A 26,508-nucleotide genomic window follows, 5' to 3' on the forward strand; every position below is an offset into this window, starting at 1 on the left:
AAACTGCTGTTGGCTGGACATCTCTGTACATAACACCACCACCGAGAACCAGGCATTCAAGTATTAACAAGAACTTTGGAAAGCACCCCTCTCCTTCACCAGCAGCACGTAGGCTCTTGGGCTGGCAGACCCCACGGTTTCCCCTGTCCCTCCCTATGCTCAAGGGGATCACAGCTCAGGAGCCCCTGCACAACCCCAGCCACCCTCACCCAAACCTGGCCACTCGCTAACACTAAAGCTACTGAAGAAACCCACCGCGAGAGGTGCCAGCCCAGCCACTCCTCACTGAACCGCGTGGGACCGCGGTGGGAAAGGCACGGCGGAGGCCACAGAGGATGGCCACGGCGGGAACCGCCCGGGGAGCCCAGCAGGCCCTGCTCCGGCTGCCGGCCGGGGCGCTGCTGGGCCCCTCACCGGCAGGCTCCAGCGCCAGGCCAGCGGGAACACCTCCCGCCGACGGCGGCCCGCGGCTGGCAGCGGGCGCCCACCGCCGCGGCCCCGCCTGTAGCTCCGCAGGCCACCCGAGTGGCTGCGCGGCGGCCCGGCCCGCCCCGCCCGCAGGGGGCGCCCGAGGGCAGCGGGGCGAGGCCGGGCGCTGGGCCGGGGGGCGGCCCCGCGTCGAAGCGGGCGGGCGCCACCCTGTCACTTCGGGCGGCGTTGCGTAACCTCCCGGGAGCGGGCGGGCGGGGCCGGGCGGCAATCCCGGCGGGAGGCGGCGGCCCCGTGCCTCAGCGCGGCCCCTCTCGCCGCGGCGGCAGCAGCGCGGCTCCCGTGCACCTGCTCACCTGTCTCCCGGCCGGCTGGGGGGCCCCGGCCCGGCCACTCCCCCCGACGGGCTCGGCGCAGGCGCCCTAGCGGCTACCGCAGGCAGGGGGCGGCAACATGGCGGCGTGAGCGGCGGCGGTTTCGGCTCTACAACAACAGCAGCAGCAGCAGCAGCAGCGGCGGCGATCGCTCGCGCCGCCGTCAGCCCCGCGCGCCGCTTGTCCCCGCCGGGCCGCGCCGCGCGCGGCGGCGCCCGCTGCTCCTGCCCCGCGGCGGGGAGGCGGCCGCGGCCGGGCAGCCTTCGGCTAACGGGGCATCGGCGCCCATAATAATCCCTCATTATAGCGGAGCGGGGGAGCGGCTCCTGGGACGGTGCCTGCGCCTCGGGCCGGCTCCCTGCGGCCCCGCCGGGTGCGACTGCGGTGGATGCGAGGCTTGGCCCGGCCGGGCGGGGAGGCGGCGGCGGCAGGTGCCGGTAACGGCGGGGGGTAAATGGCGAGCGAGAAGCCGGTGTCGGGGCCGGACCCGCAGCCCGCGGGACTCATCTCCGTCGGGGCCGGCGGTGGAGGCGGAGGCGGCGGCAGCAGCAGCAGCAGCAGCGTCGCGGTGATGGGGGAGCTGAGGGCGTCGGGCTCCGGGTCCGTGGTGCTGCCCGCGGGGATGATTAACCCGTCGGTGCCGATCCGCAACATCCGGATGAAATTCGCCGTCCTCATCGGACTCATCCAGGTCGGGGAGGTCAGCAACCGGGACATCGTGGAGACGGTGCTGAACCTGGTAAGCGGCCCGGCACCCCGCCCCGGTGACGCCCCGGCGGGCAGAGGGCCCCTGGGCACCGGCTCCCGCAGCCCACCTCCTCCCGGGGCTGCGCCCTGCGCCCCCCGCCCCTGTGCAGCCCGAAAGGGACCTTCATTTTCCCAGCCCCTGCGTCCCTCCGACACGTACGGCCCTTCTCCGACCATCTTTCCATCCCAAACTCCTCTAGTGCCTTCCTCTCCCTCCTCCTCGATACCTCGACCCGCTCCTCTGGCGCGTGTGGCAGCAGCAGCCCCCTGGGCGCTCCCTGAACTCCAGGCAGGACCCTGCCTGGCACGGGCAGGCCGCTGCCCCCCTTCCCACTGCCTGCTCCTGCAGAACCGGAGTGTGGGCAATTCACGGTGTAAAAAACGAGATTAATTTGCAGTTTGGGGTTCTGGATGCTGCCTGATAACCTGGAGGCTTCCTCACTGGAGAAAGAGTGGCATGTCTGTAGTATCTGTTTTTAATGGGAAAACATTAAAAAAAAAACAAAACCAGACCGAGCTGGTAGCTTTTTATAGTGGTTGAAGCATGTGAAGGGTTTAACCCTGTTAGCTCAGAGCTAGTTGAGTATTTTATGTAGACGGGGTAGGAGGAGGGAGATCTTTGAAAGGATTTAATATGCTTTAACGTCTGTAATAGTTAGTTGTATTGCAGTATTGTATTGGGTTCCTCATGTCTTAATAATCCGCCGTACTTTCCAAAACACATTCTTGTCCGCAAAGTGAGTGCTGTTGCTAATTTTATTTAAGGTCTGTGCTCTGCGAGGTAACTGTTTTACACCAGTAAATAGCTTGAAAGGGAGAGAAGATGCTAAAATGTAGCTCCTTAGTCATCTGCTTACTTCATGGAGTGAAAGAGTTACTGCAGGACTGTATGACTTAATGTTTTTGCGCTACCTACACCAAAGCCTGAGGAACCTACAAAAGCCAAACGAGTGGATCTAAAAATGAATCACTTTCAATTATGTGCAATTTGGTGCTGCTCCTGAATGCAAGATTTGCTGCAGCAGAGCTTTTAAAGCAGTTCAGTCAATGAAATATCCTCAATTTTTGCATGTAAAATAGCATAGAATAATGACTGCTCAAAACTAAATGGCAATTAATTGAAAATGCCTTTGTTTCAAATGAGTTTAATGCTTCTAACCTCCACTCATTTTGTACAAAGTCATGTAAAAAATATTTTGTTTCAGACACTTTAAAAGGATGTATTCTTCTGTTTGACAGTTATTTGCATTTGACCTAGCACAGACTGAATGGAAAAGCTGCAGCATGCAGGGAAAGACATGATTTGGTCAGATCATTTTAATATTTATGGCTTATCTGAACACACAGGGTTAAAGCCTTTGTAGTTTTGTGAGTATGTCAAAACAATAATCTGGTATATTTCCTACTCCTTTCTACAAGCTGTTTGTGACTTAACTGAAACTGATTTGTATATATATATATTTTTTTTTTTTTACAAGTGTGGTACAAGTCATCATAACTTTATTGGATTATTACCCATTCCTGTAAAAGTAGCACTAGAGATAAGGGAATGACATGTAGTTATTTTATTAACTGGCTTTGTATAGATCATGACAGATACAAAGATGTTTAATCCTTTTCTGGTTTTCTTTCTTCTTTCATTCTTCTTACTGATACTTAAGCTTATTTTAATTCTGGCTGTTAATGCATCAGCAACTGGACTAACATTGGCTTGTCTTTGCCGGGGGAGGGAGGGGGGAAGGTAAGAATGTGTTTTGGTATTTGTGTGGAGGAAATACAGTGCTTGTGTATGAGATCAACCTCCTAATTAGTTCCTATTTCTGAGAACTGTGCTTATACTTAAAAATAAATACGAATGTTTAACAGTCCTCTCAGCGTCAGGAGACATATATGAATTTGAAACTGCTTGGGAGTCTGCTGCAGTAGCGATGCATTCTGGATCAGTCATTACTTAACAGATGGACTCTAATATACAGTAGTCAGTATTCCCACAGCAGAGAGAGGTTATATTGTGTCTGCTAATCTTTTTTCTTGTCAGGGCAGTGAATGTCTCAAACTTAATGCTTGTGTATCTGAAACTTAATTTACTTGCGTGTGAAACAAACACAGTGGATATGGCAGATACAAAGTGAGGCTGACGGCATATCCCTAAAAACCTAAATGTTATCTGATTCTGTATTAAGGGTTTTAATGGCAACTTGAAATGCAGTTTTGTGTTTTAGAAACATTATTTGTGGGGTGAGTGGAGGTGGACAGAACTTGATAGTTTTTGTTGGCTTTTTTTTTCTGTATTCCTTCAGCCTGTACTTTTAGTATTTCTGAATGACTTTGGTGCAAATGTGATACTGAGTGGACAGTGCTTAAAGAGCTGATCTCAGTTTGATGTGTCAGTTGATAGGTTATATTTCTCTCAGAGACTTAACCTACACTATACCATATTGGGCATCTATAAGCCGTTTGGTAATAGCTTTTTGGTGTTGGAATTCTGCATGGCTGACACTTCTTTTATTATTGGAGAGAATCAGAAGTTAATAATTGAGATACTTTTTTATTTTCTTATCTGAGATTACTGTGCTCTTCCCTGTAAAGCTTCAATAAGTCTGTTCATTCTTCCTGCATCTGTGTGGAAGCAGCAGCAAATGTCTGAGACAAAACTTTGGCTTGGCTTGCCCTTCTCATGGAGATGGTCACTCTTCTTTCCTGTTAAGTTTTCCACTTAGGGTTTCTCTTGGACGGTTTTTACCTTTTAAATGTTTGTTTTTGGTGGCCTCACACTGTGGTCTCTGTTACTGCATTTCACTTTGTTCATGTGGTACCTTCTGATGTTGATGGACACAGTGATTTCTTGTATCTGTGAGGTGATGAAGTGCTTTTTATGCAGTGCTGAAAATCCTTTTCTGTGTCTAATATGTTGTTGGATTTTCAGCTTTGCTAGATTTTAACAGTTGACTTTCAACTCAAGACAGTCTATTGTTCCTGGGTATGCCTGTGCTGTTCATGGGATTAGTTGATTCTCTTGATGCTTTTCTTAGTGACGCTTCTTTTCCTCTGAACCCACTGTGTTCAAAGTTCTGTTACACTGGTGAATTGGTTTAATTGAGTATCACTTGGTAAGAGTTTCTAGTATTGCTTGTGTTACTTTTCATTGTTTAATATTACAGTGAAAGACACAATGGAGAGAGGATTCAGCCCTTTATAGGCGATGCCTATGAACTAATTATTATCCTTAAAAAAAACACCTGCTAGTTTTAATATTGTGAAGGTCAGAAGATATTAAGAGTATGAGCTTTTCTAAAACACTTTTCTAAAATGATCGTTTAGAATATTGTATTCTTTTTACATTTCCAGAAGTAGGAGGAAACTCCTCATTGTACCTTATGTGTTCTTCTGTGATGGTGCTTGTTTTGATTTTGGTCCATGAGTTTAATCTGAAGTCCCAGGTTCAGCATGCTGTCTCAGAGATGTGTGTTCACTGACCCTTGTGTACTGCAAAGCACCGAACTGGAAAAGTCTGTCCTTGCAAACAACATAATCCTTTAATTGCTTAGTGATTTCTCTTTGGGGATATTTTGACACCAGTTCGGTGCTTCTATTGGTGAGGAGGCCTTTCCCCTTTCAACAGCACTATTCGTTTTCTTAGGGTACTGTCAAAGATGTTGTTATTGCTATGGTAGATGTGCTTATTGTTATTCTCTGTAGTGCCTTTGCTTCTTGATACCCTTTTGTACTTACAATATGTGTTAGATGGATATTTATATAAAGTTCTGCACCATGTGCTCCAGCAAATATGATATTAAGGTGGAAGTGGGTCAGTCTGTCCACTACTTCAGGTGTATTTTTGTTCCATTTATTTTCTAGTGCAACATTTCCACATATGGCTTTAATTAGTTTTTCTATAATACATCTCAGATGGCCTTTCCTTTCATTATTTTTACTGACTTTCTTCCTTAATTCTCTGCTTTTCCAGTATTTTAATGGTCTTGGGGAATTTTTCCTTCAGTGTGTTTTTGAACTGTCTCTTATCTGGCCAGCTTTCATCCAACGTGAGTATGTGAATTGCATTGTTTCTTAGCTTTTAGAAAGCTTTCTCTGTTCCGGTTTGAAATTCCTAGAATTTTTTATTTTGAGTTTTGTAGTGCTGATTCTGTGGCAGTGCAAAATAAGAAGGGTGAGCAGGAAGCTGACTGGTACTAAAAAAATATGACTGGTGCTGACACATGCAGCTTGTTTTGCCTATGCATCTTGAACAGATTAGATAGAGATTTAAAGAGATTTCAATCTGATACGGGTGTAGCTGACCAGGGTTGTCCTTGTCCAATCTCGAAACCTTTTATATATGTTTTGTCAGGCTAGAGAGTGCTTGTAAGAAGTAGGTCAAACACCAGGCGTAGTTCAAAAAGTCTCTTGCTGTTCTTGTTGACTACAGCCCACACTTTTCTTGGCTATTCCATCCTACTTCAGTGCTAGTTACCCATCAGAAGAGGTAAGCCATTTTTTAGTGCTCTGTCATGTTGTGCACTTCTAGGTGTGGCATTTGCAGCTTCAGAGCCAAATGGGTTGGGTTATGTGAGAGATCCTTCTTGCTTTACAGGCTTTCCATAGTAGTAGTTATAAGGAAAAATGAAAAGGGAGGGATATGTAAGAAAAAAAGAAATCACGTATTTTCTTCAGACATTTCAGTGTCGTCTTAAGCTAAAGCTGGCTTTTGATATTTGAGTTCTTTGAATCAATTTACAGTTTTGGTTGCTGAAACATCCTGTGACACAGTTCCACTGTTGTGTGGGGAGGAAGAATCACTTTTGTTCGTTGGATGCTGTTGTACTCTGAGATAGCATGGGTGTTGAGCTGTAGCCTCCATCATATGACTTCTGGGTTTTTTTGTGGAACTAGCTTTGCAGGCTTGAGAATCTTATTCCATTTTCTTGGTAGAAGACTAGAAGACTTCCTGTTTTTGTAGTATATTTCTCTGCTGATAGACAGTATTATTCAAGAATGCAAAGTTTGGGGGAATTTTGAAGTTGTTCTTTTTTTCTTTTTTTTTTCTTGTGTGTGTGAGTTTTGTTTTAGGTAATATTCAACTGGTGGTGGCAGTCCTTGTCCAAGTTACTGTCTGTCCCACTAGTTCCTTTCTATCCTGCTCTTGTACTACCCATAGTAAGCTATGTCTGGATGTTACTGTAGAAGCTGCCAGAGCTGTATGAAAAGAGCAGTATCCTCCAGTGTGAGAGTTTGTAGTAGCGTTCCATGGGCAGCTACTTGAGTACTGTAGTTGTTTTCCTTATCTAATAGTCATTATCAAATACTTTCATGGAAAAATTAGTTTTGGTTACAAAAAATATTTGTATGACTGAATGTTCACTTAATTTCTTATAGTATAACTGATTACTTTTGCCTTTTTCTTTCTAATCTTTGACAAGTAGGTGTTTATGGGTGGCAAGTTTATTCAGTCCTTGTAACAGTCATGAAGCAATAGTGGTATCTCAGCAGGTGGCCTGGAATCTACTGTGGATCTGGTATGATGGATTGATAGACTTGTATAGGTGATAACTTTTTAAAATTTGTAATGGTGAGCATATCACTGAATATTCCTTATCACTTAACTCTGAACAGCTTTTTTTTTTTTTTTTTTTTTTTAGCTTTACATCTTACTTGTCTGTACAGGATTCAGTTCATGGATTATAAAGGAGGTGAACACCTAGAGGCTTTTTATTATTTTTGTCACACTGAAGTAATAAAGTTCCAAGATTGGTATTAATAAACACCTCAGATCTTTGGCTTTTTCCCCTACTCCCACCTCAGACCCTACCTATGTTTTATCCCTTTGCATCAAGCAAAGGGTTAGCACCTTTCTCTATCAGGATACTATTTTTACAAAATTGTGGCCTGATTCCCCATTTAAACCACGTGTTTTATAAGACTAAGCATTTAGCTGTATATTCATTTATATACTAATCTTTCTCTCTTCTCCATATTTTCCCTCACTGTCCTCCCCTGAATCTTGGCTTTCAGATGGGTATTCAAAGGGGTAGAAGTCAAGGGGCATGGCTCATTACAACCATGAGGTTTGTCTAGGAGGCCATGATGCAGTTTTTTCTTTCATGTTAATGCTTTTCGGTGTCTCCACTTGTATGTTTCAAATACATGAATCACTGTCTATATTACATCCTTAAAAACAACCAACCAACCAACAAAAAACAAACTAAAACCCAACACCGAAATACTGCATAATCATCTCAGAATTCTTACTGAGGTGTTTGTTCCCCTTTCATGCCATACTGAGTTTAGTCAAAGTGGAATGAAATCTGTGATGGGGTTAGTACCAATACTAAGACTTTTTTATCCTGATATACACTGTGTACAGTACTAACACACTGCATTAACTTAATAAGCTATGCAAGCTATTTTAAATCAGTCTTTTACCTGTTCATTACCTGGTACTTCACTTTTTTGGTTTTATATCTTAGCCTGTCTTGATGAATGTGCCATTTCAAATAAGCTTGTGTTGCTCTTCCATTATTGTAGTACTTTGCACAGAAAAGTATCATTGCAGCTACGTTGTTAGCTGGTATCTTTTATCTGTTTGATGGCCAAAGGGTCAGTGCAGTAGTGTGTGTTTGTTGATGAAGTTCCATTTATTTTGTGATGGAATGTGATCCTTAATTACCATTCATACTTTTGTAAATGCCCCATTGTGGAGTTTTATTAGTTCTTGCATAGACAGAACCCTTAAGCTTTCTTTAAATCCTAATCAAGTTTAGAACTTGCTTGTATAATCAAAGGCAGCAGATCTTTTGAAACATCAGGTTTGAATTTAATGATCTACCTTCCACTTCTGCCTTGGAAAGGTTTGGCTTGGATATACTGTGAATGATACTATATTCAATATATGATAACCTATAAAGATAATGAACAATTAAAAAAAAAGGGTTTATTTGTGGAGAGTCACATACTACTTAATGATAGAAATACCTTTTTCAACTATAGGATTATGATGAATTTCAGCTATTTGAACTATAGTTTCATAACTTCAAGTTATGAAGATTGTTAATGACATTCATCTCTAAGAGAAAGATTATCTGTTATTTCCAGAAGAGAAGCACTTCACCTTCTGATTAACCTACTGACTTTCTGCTAAATTCTGCTAAAATTTGCATTCTGGTAATTTCTATGCTTTAGAGTTTGTTCTACTTTTGAAGTACATGGAAAATTATAAATTTCAGTAAATAAGTCTAAGTAGTTGTGGTGTTACTGAGATTTATACCAGTGATGCAGATTCATTTATATTAATGCAACTGTATAATGTGACTAACCTGCTTTAATTTAAAATTGGGTTGCATCAGTGAAATTGTTCCAATATAACAACTCACTGAAAGCTTGCATAAATGTGAATACTGCTTATGCCATTCAGCAGCTTACAAATGCTTGACTGCTATTTTTGGAAAATGATGTTTCTTTCACTGCCCTTTTGTTTACAGTTGGAAGCCTTAACTATGCAGAATAGGTATTAGATTTTGGAATTAGCTGAAAGTGAGCGAGGGCAAGATATTCACTTACAAGTGAAATTGTTATCATACCATGCTTTTTGGTGCTGCGAAAGTGTAGACAGAAGGATGGAAATAATCATTCTTTGTGCAGAGCCTTCTAAAGTAACTCCAGTACCAGCAATATGGCATTATAGTCAGTTTCACATTATCTCATTTTTTTGTCTTTATATTCTGTGACAAATGCCCAGTTACATACAATTTTCTAACTTTTATTGACTTTTGCCTGCTTTAAGAGCCACTGAAACTGTTTTCTTTTTCATTTTTTTGCTCGTTTGTTTTGTAAAAACAAAGTGCTTTGAATGTTTATAAACACAAATATGAATTTGGAAACAGTGTGTCATTTGCTTCACAAATAAGCCTGTACAAACCTTTGAAACATACACTCTTTCCTACCACATAGAAAACAGTAAGGTATGCTTTTATTAAATATAGGATAGTAACCATGAAATACACATTCAAGCTAGTAATGAACTGACTGAAGCCAAGCCCTGTCTTGGATTGCTCATGCCTGACCGATCAGAGTTTGCTCTTACTCTTCAGCAGTACTCTGTGTAGCTCACTGCATCCAAAAAATATTTTTTCATTTAATTATGAGCTAAAAATCATCCTGTCACTCTTAGTGTTATGAAACTTCAATTATTTTTTTTTAAAAAAAAAACCAAACAACAAAGAAAGGAAAAAGAGATTACTTTGAAATTATGGGAGCATTCTTGCTTGAAGTTGAATGTTTTATAGTTAGCAGAATGGGAAGGCTGTCTGCCCCTTCCAATAGGACATATACATAAGAATGTCGCTACAGAGTTTTGTCGGCTTCAATTGTGTAGCATCCCCATAATGTGAGCAGATGTGAACTACTATATCTGAGAATGTTAGCAGGGAGAATGAGCTTCCCAGTGGTCTGGAGAATGGACCTGGGGATTCAGCATCTTTGCAGAAGGGCATTAGCTGCAGCTGTTTAATTGCAGGAATCAGAATGTTGAGAGAATGGGGCCCTGAAATGAGAAGAAAAAGCCAGTTTTGTAAGGAAGAAAGCAGCTTCATCCCCCTTCAAATGGTAATTTTTATCTTAATAAATGAATCAAAACAAATTATCAAGGGACTTCTGAAAGCTGCATTGTGGCTATGTTAGGTTATGGAAAGAGGGAAGAGGTAACAAACTTTACTAACGTGTGTGTTATACTTTCATGGTTGGTGACTTTTTGTCATTTTCTTTTGAGAGATCCCACAAAAGGCTTCATTGTAAACTCAGTGTTTACATGTCCAGTATGATTGTTTGCCTCAACATGTTCCTCATGAGCAAGAAATCTGATGACATAAAATTGTAAAATAATATCAGCACCCCCTCTTTTCCTTCTCTTATTCCAGTGAAATACATTATCTGTTTTGGTAAGTGGCAAGGTGTGTGGTATTTGCAAGTCCTGTCTGTCACTGATGGCTACTTGGCTGTTTAGTTTTCATATGCTGAATAGCTGAAACTTACCAAAACATTTGTGTTAAGACTCTGTTGGACTGAGTAAGTTCTTCAAAGCAAGATGCTCAAGAGGTGGGAGCTACTTAATTCTTCTAAATTTTTATTTTTTTTTCCTGAAGAGATTTGTGGAGCCCCTGTCCCATGTTTTAGCCTCTGGGTTCCAAAAATCTTTGCTGCTGCTTCTGTGTCTTCAGCTATGGCATGTATACTTCCAGTTTGTTTGGTTTGTTTTATGCACCTTTTAGGTCATTTGAAAGACTTCCTCATCACTCTGTTCCTCATGGAAATGTTGCAGCTTCCATTGCATCTTTTGATATCCTAGAGAGCGTTATGTGAAAGCAGAAATACTTACAAGAGACTGTTAGACTATCCAAGGCCGAAGTGAATTGAGTTCATCTGAAAAGAAAATTCAACATACTGTCCTAGGCTCATATGAACACACTTTTTTTTACTTTATTTTTTTTTCCTTTTTTTCAAAATCACATTAATGATGATGCCACTCTGTTTTTCTCTTTGGCTAACACTACAACATCCTCCTGAAGCTTCATTGTCAGAGCACTTTCATAAACTAGCAGAATCACAGAAATTCCAAAGAATTGTAGAGCGGTTGAGAATGGAAGGGTCTCCTGGAGATCTCTAGACAAAAATCTATGCTCAAAGCAGGGTCAACTAGAGCAAGTAGCTCGGGGCCTTATCTTGGCTGGGTTTTGGATGCTTTTAATGATGGAGAGACTCCTGTGTAAAGTTTTTACTGGAGTTTTCTGTGCCTGTTGCTACTTCTCCTGTCACTGGGTGCCACTGAGAAGAGTTTGTCTCTCTTGTTTCTACTCCCTGCTCACTCTACCCCCCCTACAAATACACATACACATTTGTAAGATCTTTTCAGACCTTCTCTTCTTAAAACTAAACAATCCCGGCTCTCTTCAGGCTTTCTTTGTATGTCAGATGTTCCAATCCCTTAATCATTTGCACATTTAGATCTTTATTCTCCTTGTGCAGATAATAGTGCTCCTTTCCAAAAAGGAGGAGGAGTCTGGGAAGCTTTTAATTACAGCAACTCTTTTTCTCATCTCACAGTATGAGCTGCAATGCCTACCACAAATAATGCAGTCAATATTGCAATGCTTAACCCAGCAAAGGACAATTTGCACCACATGCAGCCAAGAAAGAAAACAGACCTCTGTAAGCCACAGAAGTGAGTGTTTGCTTTTCATTTGTTGTGCCTGCCTGTTAATAGATAGCCTTGGATGAAGCACACAAACCCCAGAGTGTCTGTCAGTTCTGCAAATCACAGTTATGGTTGTAGGTAATCTTTTTTTCTTGGATTTCAGAAATATAAAATGTAGCCATATTTGGTATTCTGCTGAAAATGTATGAAGTCAATATTAGTGGCTTAATACTGAGTTAAGGAAACTTTGTGGGTCTTAACACTACTATAAATACTACCTTTAAAAAAAAAAACAGAATGAATTGAAATTAAGCTAGAAGAGCTTAGTAGTTAGCGTAGTCTTCAAAGTTACAGATGCTTGACATCAGAAGGAAAAATAAAAAGAACCCACCCTGTTATTCAGTATAGATCCAAAGCTGTTGAAGTTCTTCATTGAGTTTGTTGAAAAGAATAGATTAATGACTTTATATATAGTCTAATATTGATAGATTAAATGTTTGATAGCACTTCTTGTGGGTGTGACTGTGTAACTTAGAAACTGTAATATATTAAGCAAAGATGATTGCATAACAAAATTTTTATAGTTCATGCTTCATTTAAAGAAAATACTTTTTTCATTCGAAGTAACTTATGATGTCACAATGTGTTTATTATTATACTGGAACAATATCTAGGCTTAGTCACTGAGAGGGAGTCAGTCTTTGATAGTTGATTCAGTACAAGTATTTGGCATTTTAAAGGTAGTGCTCACTGAATAGGAGTTGATACTGTGTTTAAAATTGACTGTTCTTCAGTGAAGTTGGTAGTTACAGATATTTCCTAAAACCCAGAAGCACGTCATTCCCAGTTGTTACAGTCATGACTATTTCCCTTATTAGTAGTATAAACAGGTTTTATAACAAGGGAAAATTAATTATAGTAAAATAGCTTACGTAAATTTTCTCTTTATTTCTAATAGAATGTGATTAAATTCTATTTAAGAACAAATTTGGATCTACTTGCTTTGCTACATGTCCTGGTTCAGTTAAAATAGTTTTGAAGCCTGCAATCCTTTTTCTGACTTGAAAGTATAGTTTATTAAGCAAGCTTTCACTTTTTCAGAAAACCAGCAGCTCAAACTAATTCAAATACATGTAAAATATGTATTAAGAAACTTTGGTGTAATTAAAAGCAACAATCCAAAGGAAGGGTGAGAAGAGGGGAAGCAGAAGTTTCAACTGAACGAGGCTATACCATATAAGCTGATAACCTTTAGACTGCCTAAGTTGATACTTCTCCATTTGAGTCTGTTCTTAAAAGTCTCAGCACACACACACAAAAAAAGTTAATTGTTTAGGTGAAGTTTAGCTAAGAAATGGTACCACTGAAAGGAAGCTTTACATTAAAAATACCTCTTAACAGTATGAGTGGAAAATTCTGAATACAACAGATTATCTTCTTTCACTGATGCGGTGTCCACCTGGATTTACAGAGACCTTGAAATGACTGGTTATATGATGTTCTATTAATTTTTGAGGTGTGTGAGGGAATTACCACCATCTGTTAGTAAGAGAGTCTAAGCCCACATGTGGCCTTCAAAATGTGTTAAGTGTTTAATTTTCTAAGTAAGAAATCCTTTTCTTAAAACCAAACTAAAAGCAGTTAAGGGATTTTAGTATGTAAATAGAAAATGCCCTTTCTTTTTTAACAGTCCAAATTTAAGTTCTTGGATCATTTGTCACAGCTTTGATTTGTGGTTCTAGCCTGTCCTCTGAAGTTAGAATGGCAGTAAATACTTGTAATTGAGCTCTTCTCCTGCACTAGTTATGATATAACTGGCTTTTCAACTCACTCTAAGTCAGTCGAGCTCTGTTTTAGCTAAAACTTGCTTCACCCTGGAAAGAGAGCAGCACATACAATGTATTGTCTTCTGGCTGAGATCAGTCCTAAATGTGTCTTGTACCAAAGCCTGATACTATCCAGATGTGCAGAAAAAGCTGTAAGAAGCTTGAGGTGTTGATAACAATCTTAAATCCTTTCTGGCGGTCAGATGAATCTTAGGAGCACCTTGTTTAAATTACTATTTCAAAATTCCTCTCTCACATGCTTCTTGTGAAGTTACAGTAGGTTTTAGGGCTTCCTCAGTAAGGAAGCTGGTTAAGCAACCTGAACTGAAATGGTGTCAGCCTGGTAACATAGGGATTCAGCTTTCTGAACTGTGTCCATGGTCATGTTACGTCTTTCTACATTACCATCTCTTCAAATGTTGTGTTTCCCTCACCTCCTTCTAGGTACTAGGACTTTTGGATGTGTGGCATTTTTGAGGATGAGGGTTGGGTTTTTTTCGCTTAAGCAGTACATCTGAACTGGCTATGTATGTTTTTGCTCCATTAGTTTTTGAAAAATCTTGGGTTTAAAAATTTCCTTATGTATGCATTTCATAGTGTATGAGCTGTTGGGGAGACTGTATACTTTGTACAAGCAGGATGTGGTACAAGCTGCAGCTGAAAGTCCAGACAATGTGAATTTAAATTTAAAATTCCTTTAAGAAACCTTGGAAGATTTACTGGAGATAGGAAGGAATTGTTTGTGGTCTAGAAAAAAATCCTGACTAAAGAAAAACTCCTTGGCATTTCTATTTATTTAGAAAATGGAAATCAAACTAAATAGTCTGTACTTAGTGTAGCAAAATGAGATCTTTTAAACACTATAATGAAAGGCTACTGAAGCATTATTAAAAATTAACACAGCCAAGAGAGTTATTGAGAAAAGTAGCATTTAGCAGTAATTGTTCGTACATTTTGGTACTGCTGTATGGTAAGTAGCTTCCAGCTTCTTAATCTATGTTCAGTTTCCCTTGTAATGTATTTAATTTTTTTTCAACTGTTTTTTTTTTTTTCTTCTCATATATTTGTACGTTAAGAGTAACCATTCTAGGTCCATAGGTTTGTACTGTGACTGAAAACAAAGACTTGCCTGAAGTCTTTAATTGTTATAAGCATCAAAATAAGCTGTAAAGGAGACGTACTTTTAAGTCATCAGACTTACCTTTGGGGAGTAAAATGTCATAGAAAAAACTATATTGTGATGCTTTGAGGGCACCCAGACTGGAGCAGTCTGTGAAGAACTGCAGCCCGTGGGAAGAGCTCACATTGGAGAAATTTGTGGACTGTCTCCCATGGGGACGCCCACGCTGGAACAGAGGAAGAGTGTGAGGAGTTCTCCCCCTCAGAAGGAAGGAGCAGCAGAAACAATGCATGATGAACTGACCACAGCATCTGTTCCCTGTGCTCCTGGCAGGGAGAAAGGTGAAAAATTTGGGAGTACAGCTGAGCCCAGGAAGAGGGGAGGGGTTGGGGGAAGTTGGTTTTAGGTTGTGGTTTTATTTCTTATTATCCTACTCTGATTTGAATGGTAATAAATTAAACTTATTTCCCCGAGTCAAGTCTGTTTTGCCCATGATAGTAATTGGTGAGTGATCTCTCCCTGTCCTTATCTCTGCCCTTGAGCCTTTCATTGTATTTTTCTTCCCCTGTCCTGCTGAAGAAGGGGAGTGATAGAGCGGCTTTGGTGGACACCTGGTATCCAGCCAAGGTCAGTCCACCACAGAGAGATAGGTTTTAAGTGGTAGAAACATTTTGAAATACAGTTCTTAAGGAGGTACACAAGACCTGTGTGGTTAAGTATTTTCATTTGTTAGTTGTAAACAGAATTAATGTTTTATGCAGAGATTGATCTATGTACTCTACTATTAATTTCTCTGTATTTCAAAAGCAGCTGATTTTCACCTTTTGAAATCTGTGGAGTTTCTTCATTGTGTTGACATATGCAGTGGTGAGATACAATTAAAAAAATGTGATTGATACTTTCAGGTGATGAACAAGGTTTAGTTATGCATACTGGCTGTCCTAGATGTGTTGCCATTTCTGATAAAACCAATGGATTCTGACTAGTTGAAAGAACTGGCAGTGACATGTAGCTCTTCAGCAACTTCACTGCCAGCTCTGAAAAGTCTTGTTTGACAAAGAGGAGTCGGCTTGTTCTCTCGTGCACATTGCTGATGCCTCTCTTCATACACGTGAAGCTATTTAGAGACATCCTGGAGGACAGCGTTACCAGTGAACAGCTTGTATTAAACTGTTTGTGTCACTAATCCCACATTCTACTTCAATGCAATGTGGATGAAAGTGCTTACATTTCATGCTTTATAGCTTTTACTTACACATCTAGGGATTATTTCCTCCTAACTACCCCCCCTTGTGTGACATATCCACTGGAAATGCATGCCCAGCTTTCACAAAAGGCTCAGAACTTGGGTCTTGTAGGGTTTGTATCTCATAACTACATTGTGCTTTTTAAGTCCTTGGCTGAATAGAAAGAAGACTAACTGTTCTTGTGGACAGTTCATAGTGGTTGAGATGTTTTACCCTGGCTTGGAATATTATAATTGTGTATTAAAAGAAGAAATCAGATGTTTTCTTTTTCAAGTCAATCAGACAGGTACTGGTATCTAAAACTCCCCTGTATAGGAGACAACAAATTTATCTGTTATGGTGGTTGAATGGTAAGTTACAATTTACATGTAACAAATGAACAGGATCTTCATGTGTTTTGTTTATTGGTTCTGGATGTGTTCAAAATGCATCCAGCTAATTTTCAGTTAAGAATCATACTTCCATGACACAGTTACTATGAGATTTCTTTTTTTAACTGGAAGAGTTGAAGATTTTCCTTTTATTTTTTTATTTTTTTTAATAGAAGAAAGGATCAAGGCAATGTTTGAACTCCATCTTTCTTATCACTGTCATATAGTATTTTCTGTTTTGGCTCATTGCTAGAGACCAGTATATGTGTGTGTGTTCTACCTGGAAACATTTGATGGTCTTTATCTGAATTTGGTAATTAGACCATGGATGCTTACCTAAGATTTTTTTTCTTTGTGTAGATGAGATTAACGTTGTTTAATTTTGTGTGCTTTTTAAATTGCAGGACCATTCCTTTTTTCCGTGCACAGGGCCTGTTAAGACTTACACAGATGCCTGGCACATTTAATTGCAAACTACCATTGAACTGCACACAAATTGTTTGGTTGGATCATCTTTTCTTGTTTAAAAATTCATGGCAAAAATGAAAGAAAATGGAATGCCTAGTGAGCATCAGTAAATTATAAATGTAAATATAAGCATTTTGAGGCACTTCTGTGGTATGAAAAAAATGTTAATGTAGATGTTGTTATCCAGCTTTGAAGCCTTAAAGATGAACTATGAAGGTTGGTTAAAATCGGGGGGGGGGGGGGGGGGATGGGGGGGATGGGGGGAAGGGGAAGAAAGAGCCTTAGATCAGTTACAGAATGTTAAATCATGACTCACAGAACAATTTAGAATGGAAGGCCTCTTATTAGTGGTAGTCAAAACTGAGAAAGTATGTATTCAAGTGTAGGCTTTGGAGGAGGGCATGACAGAAAACATGCAGATCTAAAAATCTGATACCTTCCAAATACTGTGCTTTTTTTTTTATTATTCACATACATAAAAAGACTTGGCTTTCCTTTCAAAAATGTTAAAGGTTGCTTGTTTAAAAAATATGGCTTTATCGGACCTTAAAGGTCTTATTGTCCTCAACAGCGTAGATTCATGGCTCTTCTTGGTTGCTTGCATTGGTGACCCATTGCTTATAGGTGAATAAAATATGCTCCTTTAAGATGAAGAAGCTCTACAGAGCTTTTTACAGTAAAAAAAAAAAAAATTTTAAAAACTACGCATTCACTGCATATCTGTTTAGTGAGGCGCTATTAATTGTTTTAGGCATTTATTGGCCAGTGATTTCTTTGTCATTGTTCAGTTGGTTGGACTTTCCTTTCTTCAGAATTTTGAATTCTGAAAAAAAAAAGGAAATTTGAATTAATGTACTTAAAGATTAACTTTTTAAATACTTTACATCTTCACTATCTAAATACGATTGCATTTTAAAGTTTCTTTTTGATCTGCAGTAGTAAAGTTCACTGTAATCCTTCTCATGAGTGATGTCACAATGGGTTATGGCTTTACTTTCAAATTAAGTAACAATTCAAATTTCATGGAGAACAAATATTGAAGATGCATTTCAATGAGTGTATTTGTCAAGTACTGGGTAGATATTGTTAGTGAAGAAAACAGAAACCAAATATCTGAAGCAAGCTTTGTCTGTTTCATTTTTCTTTTCCTTTTTGTAGGCCCATTTGACTAGATTTACATATGTTCTCCCTTCAGCTGCCATAGCTTCACTATTGCAGTTTCTCTGTAGCTAGAATTATTCTTATTTGTTTCAAAATTCTTATTTTAAATAATTCTTCAAAGTGTGTGTTATTACTTATTGAATGAAAGTAGGGCTGCCACAGTCTTTTATCCTGAGCAAACAGATTACATTTTCTTAAATTTTCATAAACATCAAAGCTGTGCCTGTTCTTACAGGATTTGGGGCTAATTGTTTTTTATGGATTTTATGGAAATGAAAAATATGCATATATTTCTAGCTCTACATTCCTTAAAATAAAAACATAATTTTCAAATAATGTTTACAACTTTTGAAGTGTGAAGTATTTCTTCTGGTTGGGGTATTTTAGCAAAATACTTCTTTCCATAAAAATCCTTGATGTGCTTACATTAAATCTACTACTTTTCATATAGAACAACAAAAAATCAGTTTTGGAACTGTGGGGTGATTTTGTTGTTTGTTTGGAGCTTTTTTGCATTTCTTTAAAATACTATTCTTAACAATAAACATAATAAAATAGCATTTTAATGGAAGTAATAACAACAAACTAAAACTCCAAACATATAATGAAACAATCTCACTTGACTGGAAGTAATTGTTTTTTAAACTTAGAATACCAGTCTTTTAGAATAACCAGCTTTATTTTTTAGTTCAAAGAAGGTTATTTGCACAGTGGAATACTAAGGGGGTATCAGGAAATCTCAGCTCTGGGTATAGTCTGTGAAAGTTTTCTCTCCAGCTTGATTTGTGATAGGCAGATCTATGAAGGGCTAGAATTAGATTACTAATGCAATTTTTCACTTGTGAGAGAATGCTGGATTTTAGGCAGCATCAATAAAGGGGAAAAGTTAATTTATTTTTGCCCTGTCATGGTGGATTGTATTTCTACCTTCATGGATTTTATTTTTTTTTTTTTAATCACTGCTGAACAGCAAAATCATACTTCACTAGATGCCCATGTACTGTAGAAGTAAAAAACAGGAGTTTTAAAACCAGATGAGAAACTATGCAAAGAAGTTCTAATTAAAAAGTCTTTCTGGTCATGAAGATTAATTGCTATAATTCATTTTGCTCAAAGGGATGTTTTCAATGAACATTTTCAACTGTGTGTAAATAGCATCTGATACAACAAGGGGAATACGTTTTACTTGCAGATTTATACAAATCAAGTAAATACACATCTTAATACAGCAACATAGATGCAAATACAACCTTTTCATTTTTAAAGGAAAAATAAATGTGTATGATTTTTCCCAGCAGTTTTAGTTGCCTTTCCTATATTTAAGAATTATTTTTTTTTTTACTTCTCCCTCCCCCCTTCACAAAGTGTGATATAGGCCATCATTGTCTGGTAAATAATTGGTGGAGTAAATGTGTGGTGGAGATTGTCCAAGCACTATTTTTTGAACATTACTTGAGCTCTTCAGCAGTTACGTTTTATTGAGGAGGGCAGATTTAAGAACCAGAGTAACTTTGAAAGGTGGGTTTTATACAGTTCCAAAAAATCTGTTCCAAATTTCTCGGTCATCAGTGTAAAAGAAATCCTTTAAACCCTTTTAAGTATTTCCTTAGCCAAAGAACCAGTGCTGACAGGTGAGGTCTTGTACTGTTAACATGTATCTTGCACGCTTAGATTACCAACTGAATTGCAGATTGGTTTTAAATGTTCAGGTATGGTACTAAACATCTTTTGGAACTCCTACATTTATCAAGAAGTTAAAATATTTAAGTGCTAAAAGAGATCTGTGAAGGCTCCTCCTTTAACTTTAAATAAATGGTTTATGGGAAGGAAAAGATGGGGGGGGGGGGGGGGAGGGGGGAATCTTCAGTAATCAGTGATTTCTCAGTTTCAGTATTTATAAAGCTGTGACACAAGCTAAATGCCTAGCACATGCTCCTTACCAAAGTTACACTATATTAGTGCAAAACCTCTTTCTATAGTGTTGATAGGCCCATGTTGCTCTAGCTACATGAATAAGCTCTCCAAATCAGCAGATAAATGGCAACCAGCCTGGAAGGAAAAACTTACTATTTCACATGGTCTGATGGTCATGCCATTGTTTTGTGGAGAAAGGAACCTCAAAAGAACTGTGCCAGCAGCACTCTGAAGGTATGTGGACATAGAAGGACAAAAGTTTATTTGGGCACAGAGGGACCAGAAAAGATGCCCGCTACAAGTGGTCATGCATATACAGGCTGCCATTTTATCCCTGACCCAAGCTGACTTCAGGATAGCAAGCTAAGATCAGAGACAAGATGAGTACATTCACAGTTAACAATCAGTCCCAAGCAACAAAGACCATGATCAACAGCAGTGCAAAGTATGCTTCTGTCTCGGAAGTTTCCTTTATGGAAGCGATGAACTTACGAGAGAGCTTAAAAGATCTTATAAGAAAGATGGAGGAAGACTTTGTACCAAGGGGTGTAGTGACAGGATGGGGGAATGGTTTTAAACTGAAAAGAGGGTAGGTTTTGATTGAATATGAGGAAGAAATTCTTCACGATGAATGTGGTCAGACCCTGAAACATTGTCCAGAGGAGCTGTGGATGCCCCATCATTAGAGTGTTCAGGGTCAGGCTGGAGAGGGCTTTGAGCAACCTGGTCTAGTGGAAGGTGTCCCTGCCCATGGCAGGGAGCTTGAACTTGAGTATCTTTAAAGGTCTCTTCTAACCCAACTCATTCCATGATTCTATGAGCACTCTCTGGCAAATGAGAGATTGGTACTTTATTTGCTTAGGTGATATAAATAGGAGCTATAAGCTGTCCTTCATGTCTTTTTTGAGGATCTGTTTCTGTGGGATCTGTTCCTCATTGAGGGCCCAAATAGAGCGTGTACCCAATCTACTCAAGGGCCTTAGTCAGTGTTCTCTGATGTGTTTCTCTTAATTCCTCGGTGACTGAAGTTCTAATGTAGTTTAAGGGGGGAGAGGGGAGGGAGAAGAGTGAGATGAAGTGCTTGTGACCCTGCTTGTCACTGTGTGGGGAAGCTTAGGTTGCCATTGCTGTTTCAGTCAGTTAAGCTTGTTAGCTAGGATTTGTAAATCTGTTGTGTTCCCTCAGGACCTGCTTAGTCAGATGGTGAAGGGGCATCTCTTAGCTGAACGTAATTTCCCTTGTGAAATGGATTTTTTACACTAGGTACCTTTTTTTCCCTAAACCTGTTTAAAAACACATAAGGGCTGTATGGATTCCACTAAGTGAACCAGAGTCAAGCATGAGTCTTCCTCATGGGTGGTGGTTGTCAACAGATTAGGATGCTTCTCAGGTTGTAAAGTGCACTGAGGTCTGCTGTGTTGAAGCTGTCCAGCATCAGCTCTTCCTTGACCTACTCTTTGTTCTCTCCCATACTCCTTCCATGTAGGGATAGTAAGTTGCTTAATTCTGTCAGGTAGCTTGTATGGTATGTTTTCTGCCCCTTGCAATCCGTATATTGTTTTACCTTTTCAGTAAACTTCTGTCTCCACTGGAAGAACTCCTAGATTTAATGGCAGGTTACTGTTATGCTGGCTTTTTCTCCAGTAAGAATAAAAAATCAGATCACTCGTCCTCAGTGAGGGTCATGACTAAATTTCTCTTCAGATGAGCGTAACTTATTTCTATTTTTTTATCTGCCTCTCAGTCAGAGGCTTTCCTCTCTATCTTGGATCTAGGGAAATTACCTTCTTGCCACGAAAAACCAAGGTGTTTAAATTACTGTGTGTTTTGAAGTACAGATATTTTTTTTCTGGAAGAAATTCAAGTTGTATTCTGTTGTGTCAAGACTTTATACAAAGCCATGGAAATAGATTCAGTACAAAGTTGGAGAATTCGCCTTACTGGGCATCAAAAGGTTGCTGCATGGAGCTTCTTTCTCTTTTCTGTCAAGCTGTGTGTAATCAAAAAATACCCAATAACAATGCTTTTTTGGCAGAGCAGTTTTGCAATAACTTTCTGCACAGATTCTGAAAAATGGTTCCAGTGGCTTGTGATTTCACAAAATACTATGCAAGGATTGTTATTTCTCTTAGAACCACCCAATGTGTTTGTGCCTTACGGGTTTAAAAATAAATAAATGAAAATTATAGACAGTTATTTTTGTGTATGTGTGATTACAGTTAGCTTATGGGTGCCAAATTGGGAACTTCATCTTTCCTTTTATGAAACCTGTAGCATTACAAGAACCAAGATGTTTTACTGAGATCAGTATCACCTAGGAATTAATTTTGTCCTTTGGCTAATGCAGATGAGCTGCTGGTAACCCAGTGATGCGACAGTGTTAGTGGAAGAGGGCTGGATATGTCAGGATCCTACAAATCTTTTTTGATACTTGCCTGTGGGTAGACCTTGATTGCTTCTTTGGAATGTAGCTGTCTTGTTTTCCAGATAACCTTTATCAGAGTGAGAAAAGATCTCACATTAGCTATCATTGCTAGTACCATGGATTCTGAAAAGCAGCACAGTTGGTGCAGAGGACCTGACATCCACATGATGCATTTCAGGGGAAGTTACTATGGAGTAGTTTTACTTTGGTCCTGTTTTTTTAGCAACTGAAACACAATTTATTTTTGAAGATCTGGATTTCCCCGGGCTGATTTTTATGTGTACTCCTGGAGTGCATCTTTCATTTTAGTTATCTGAAATATAATTGGTGCACTCCAAGATCATGTTGTGATGTGAACTGAAGCATCCACATTCAAAATGGAGAAATCTAGATGATTTGCTTCAAAAGCACACAACTGATCTCATGAACTATGATGGTATGAACTATGATGCTGTGAACTGTGTAGGCATAATCTAGGTTTTTCCTTCTCATCTATTTTTATAGATATTTTTTTTTCCATTTGGTGCACTAGTTACCAGTCCTCATTTCCTACCTGATGATTAAACAGAGATGTTAAGAACCTTTTTGCCCAGTTAGCACTGTTAAAGTATGGTCAAAATTTTACATCTACCTTTTCTTAGTCAAAAGTAAAGATTATCAGTTTGATTACTTCTTACTCTAGATTTTCTTCAGTTTAGTCTGCATTTTCCCATTATAAAATTCATTCCCTACAAGATGTTGAGCTGTTTATTTATTTATGAGAAGTTTTGCATCTGAATAGTGTAAGAATTCAAACTGTGTTTGTCTGGGAAAACTAAACTGTTACACTGTCCTCTGCTGCAGGGATCCTGCTGTTAACCAAACGTAAATGAGTGATTTAATCGGTATTATGGGGATTGTAAGAGGGAGAAGCTAAATGTTATGTTTAGAGTCATGCTAACCATGCATTACAGTCTTCACTCCATTGTTTAAAAGCAATACAGTTTTCAGAACCTTCAGAGTGATAATACCTTTTTCATGGTCAAAATGAGAAAAACTCTGGAAACTGCATATTTAATTCCATTATGATTTGATGTTTTCAGTAAAAATTGTATATTTAAGTGGAAGATGTATTTTTGGAGGGGAATAAAGTGATCCTCCTCCCCCCCCCCCATTTCCTTTGTGATGGGTTTACCTTGGCTGGATGCCAAGTGCCCACAAAGCTGCTCTGTCACTCCCCTCCTCAGCAGGGCAGGTTGGGGAGGGGGAGAGAAAATAACATGGAGAGAACTTGTGCGTCAAGATAAAGGCAGTTTAGTAAATCAAAAGCAAAAAGGCTGTGTGTGGAAGCAAAGGAAAACAGAAGATTTCTCTGCTTCCCGTCAGAGCAGGTGATATCCAGCCACTTGTCAAAAAATAGGGCTTCAGCGTGCATAGTGGTTGCTCTCAAAGACAAGCATCATAATAAGGAATGCCCCCCTCCTCCTGCTCCTTTCTCATATCTTGTTTTTGCTGAGCAGATGCCATATGGTATGGAATATCCTTTTGGTTGTATTGGGTCAGCTGTCCTGGCTATGTCCCCTCCCAAGATGTTGCCCACTCCCAGTCTACTGGCCTTTGGGTGTGGGGAGGGGCAGTTGTTGGAGGGACAGCCTTGATGCTGTGGGAGCACTGCTCAGCAGTGGCCAAAACACTGGTGTGTTATCAGTACCTTTCTAGCTACAAATAGAAAGCACAGCACTAAGAAGGCTGCTATGGGGAAAATTAACTCCATCTCAGCCAGACCCAACACATCCTTTTATATGTAATTTTGTGTGCATGGCCTTCTGCATTCTTCCTCAGTAAGTGCTGGTTTAAAATGTCTAAAGATGCTGTTTCATGTGTGTGTGTGCGCTTCGGTATGCATTTAAAGCCATGTGTTAAGAGTCCACTACAAGAATATAAATGGTAGGAAATGCTGATGCCTTTACCAAATGAGATTTGTATGTGCTCTGGGAAAGTAAGTAGCCAGAGTCTGTCAGTACAGATGTTAATTCCTCAACAGGGTGTTTCATTGTGCCTCTTTCACTGTAGATTTTATTTAGTTATTTTGGGACTGCAAGCATCTCCTTTCACAGGAGAATTGTGATTGTTTTCATTAAAATATGGTGGCTTAGAACACACTGGTTATGCCAAGTTGCACCAAAAACCCGTCTAGTCAAGTATACTGTTTTTCAAGAGTGGGTGCATAGGGAATAGTATAAGAGCAGGGAAAGCATGTAATGAAGCCTTTTACTAATGCTGTTGTAGCCACTAGCAAAACATGGCTCTGAGACTTCTTAGGTGCCACCTTTGTAGTGAGCATTGGTTGATGCATTTCTTTTCCCCCTCCAATGAAATTCACTGCTGCCTTTGTACATACGTAAAATGTGTTTTAGCGTATATTCCTGTGGGAAGGAATTATAAAACTGATTACATAGTTATTTATTTTTAAACCTACCTTCTCTCACTTTAATGTGATATGCCTTAGCTCTTACATTTCAAGAGCTGTTGATTTTTGACTGCACTACCCAAAATTTTACAGGTCTCATTTTTTTTTCCTCAGATGCCTTCTTCAAACTGAAGAGTCCTAATTTACTTATTCCTTGTAGGAAATTACTCCATAGCTAAACAGAAAAAAATATACAATGAATTGAAGGATGTTTTAAGCCCAGTGTTTCAGTTTTTAGCTGCAGTGAATAGTGTTTTCTAGAATTATACCTTTCGATCTTAACTACTCTTTGTTTTTTGGGTTTCTTGTTCACGAGCTTGCTGGAACAGATTGAAGTCATAATCCCTTAGTTTTAAATCCCCTAATTTTGAAAACATACTGTTTCGTTCCATCCCCCCTTCCCCCCCGCCCCCGCTTAAGTATGTGATACATGGAGCAAATGCTGATCGGTTTTGTTTACTTGCTCCTTCTGTCTTACTAGGCCTTGCATCCCTGCTGATACTGGTTAAATCCTTTTGTCAGAAGTAATCACAATGACGGTGTAGGGATGAGACTATTTTACAAGAACTAAATTTTACAACCATTTTTTCAGTGGAAAGAGAATACTGGGAAGACTTGACGGCCATTATTAAAATGTAATTGGAAGATTCACACAAACCTGATTTGGATTAAATTGGTCGCTGACAAGTAGCTGAGATTGTTTCTGTAGTGACATCCTCAGAACCTAGCAGTGATGCTACCTTGATTCTTGACTGGACTTAACTACCTGTAAGTTTGTTACCATGACATTGTTTATTGGATGACATACCGAACTTTGGTAATTTATCAAAAGTTTTCATTTATGTGGTATTTTTTCCTGATGGTTATATAGCTGTCATTATTGGAAAGTAGGATAAAACTCCTCTGTTGCCTTATACAGGGCGTGAGGACCTATATGTCTATCTATATTAGTGCTTCAAAATGTGCTTATTTTTTATTCATAAATATTAAAGTACTTTAAATGTCAGGTTTTCTGTTCCTTTCTATGATTCTATTGTGAAAATGTTTGGGAGCAAAGAGGTACTAGTTTGTTGGTTTTGATCTTTTTAAACGGCATCTCAAGGTGCTGCTATTTTTCCATATTCCCTTGGTTCCTGGTAGAATTCAAAAGGAAGTTGTTTGGCCTTTGTTAAATCTTTAGTATTTCTCATGGCAACTCCTGTAATTTACTGTGATTTTTGCAAAGTAAATTACACTGAAGCAGAGATACAGCATTTTGTTGCCTAGGTGTGAGAAGTTGTTTGGTTTTAATGGTTCAGTCTTGAATGTGGACAGATTGTGGCTATTTTTCAGTGCCTTTACTTGCATACGGATCTGGTCAAATAGTTTTATAACTTTTCTAGCTTAGTTCTCCTAATTTTGAGAACTTTTTTCAATCTTTTTGGTTTAGTTGTTTGTGATTAGCCTAACCTGCTTTTATGAATTGGCATCAAAATTCAGTTCAGGGTGTTATTCACACCTTTGAGACTAATCCTGCTACTAAGCAGTGTGTTGACATAGGTATTAACTGAACAGTGGTCACATGAATGTGACCAAATGCATTATGAAGATGGATTTAGATGGCATTTACCATGTGTGGTGGTTTAACCCTGGCTGAATGCCAGTTGCCCACCAAAGCTGCTCTATCATTCCCATCCTCAACCAGGCAGGGGAGAGGAAGTACAACAAAAGGTTCCTGGGTCGCGATAGGGACAGGGAGGTCACTCAGCAATTACTGTCACAAAACAGACTCAACTTAGGGAAATTAGTTTAATT

At 39.6% G+C, this 26,508-nt stretch overlaps 1 protein-coding gene across 3 annotated transcripts in view; it reads left to right on the plus strand.

Moving 5' to 3' along the window:
- The first annotated feature begins 528 nt into the window (after positions 1 to 528).
- The window catches only part of NBEA (neurobeachin), a 510,074-nt gene continuing 484,094 nt past the window's right edge, over positions 529 to 26,508 (plus strand). For all 3 annotated transcript variants that reach the window (XM_056329059.1, XM_056329057.1, XM_056329058.1), the window contains exon 1: positions 529 to 1,542. In XM_056329059.1, coding sequence (XP_056185034.1) covers positions 1,258 to 1,542 — 285 coding nt within the window. In that variant the 5' untranslated portion in view covers positions 529 to 1,257. The remainder of the gene's footprint in view (positions 1,543 to 26,508) is intronic.

Source organism: Falco biarmicus, chromosome 2, assembly GCF_023638135.1.
Source record: "Falco biarmicus isolate bFalBia1 chromosome 2, bFalBia1.pri, whole genome shotgun sequence".
Classification (NCBI taxonomy): domain Eukaryota; kingdom Metazoa; phylum Chordata; class Aves; order Falconiformes; family Falconidae; genus Falco; species Falco biarmicus.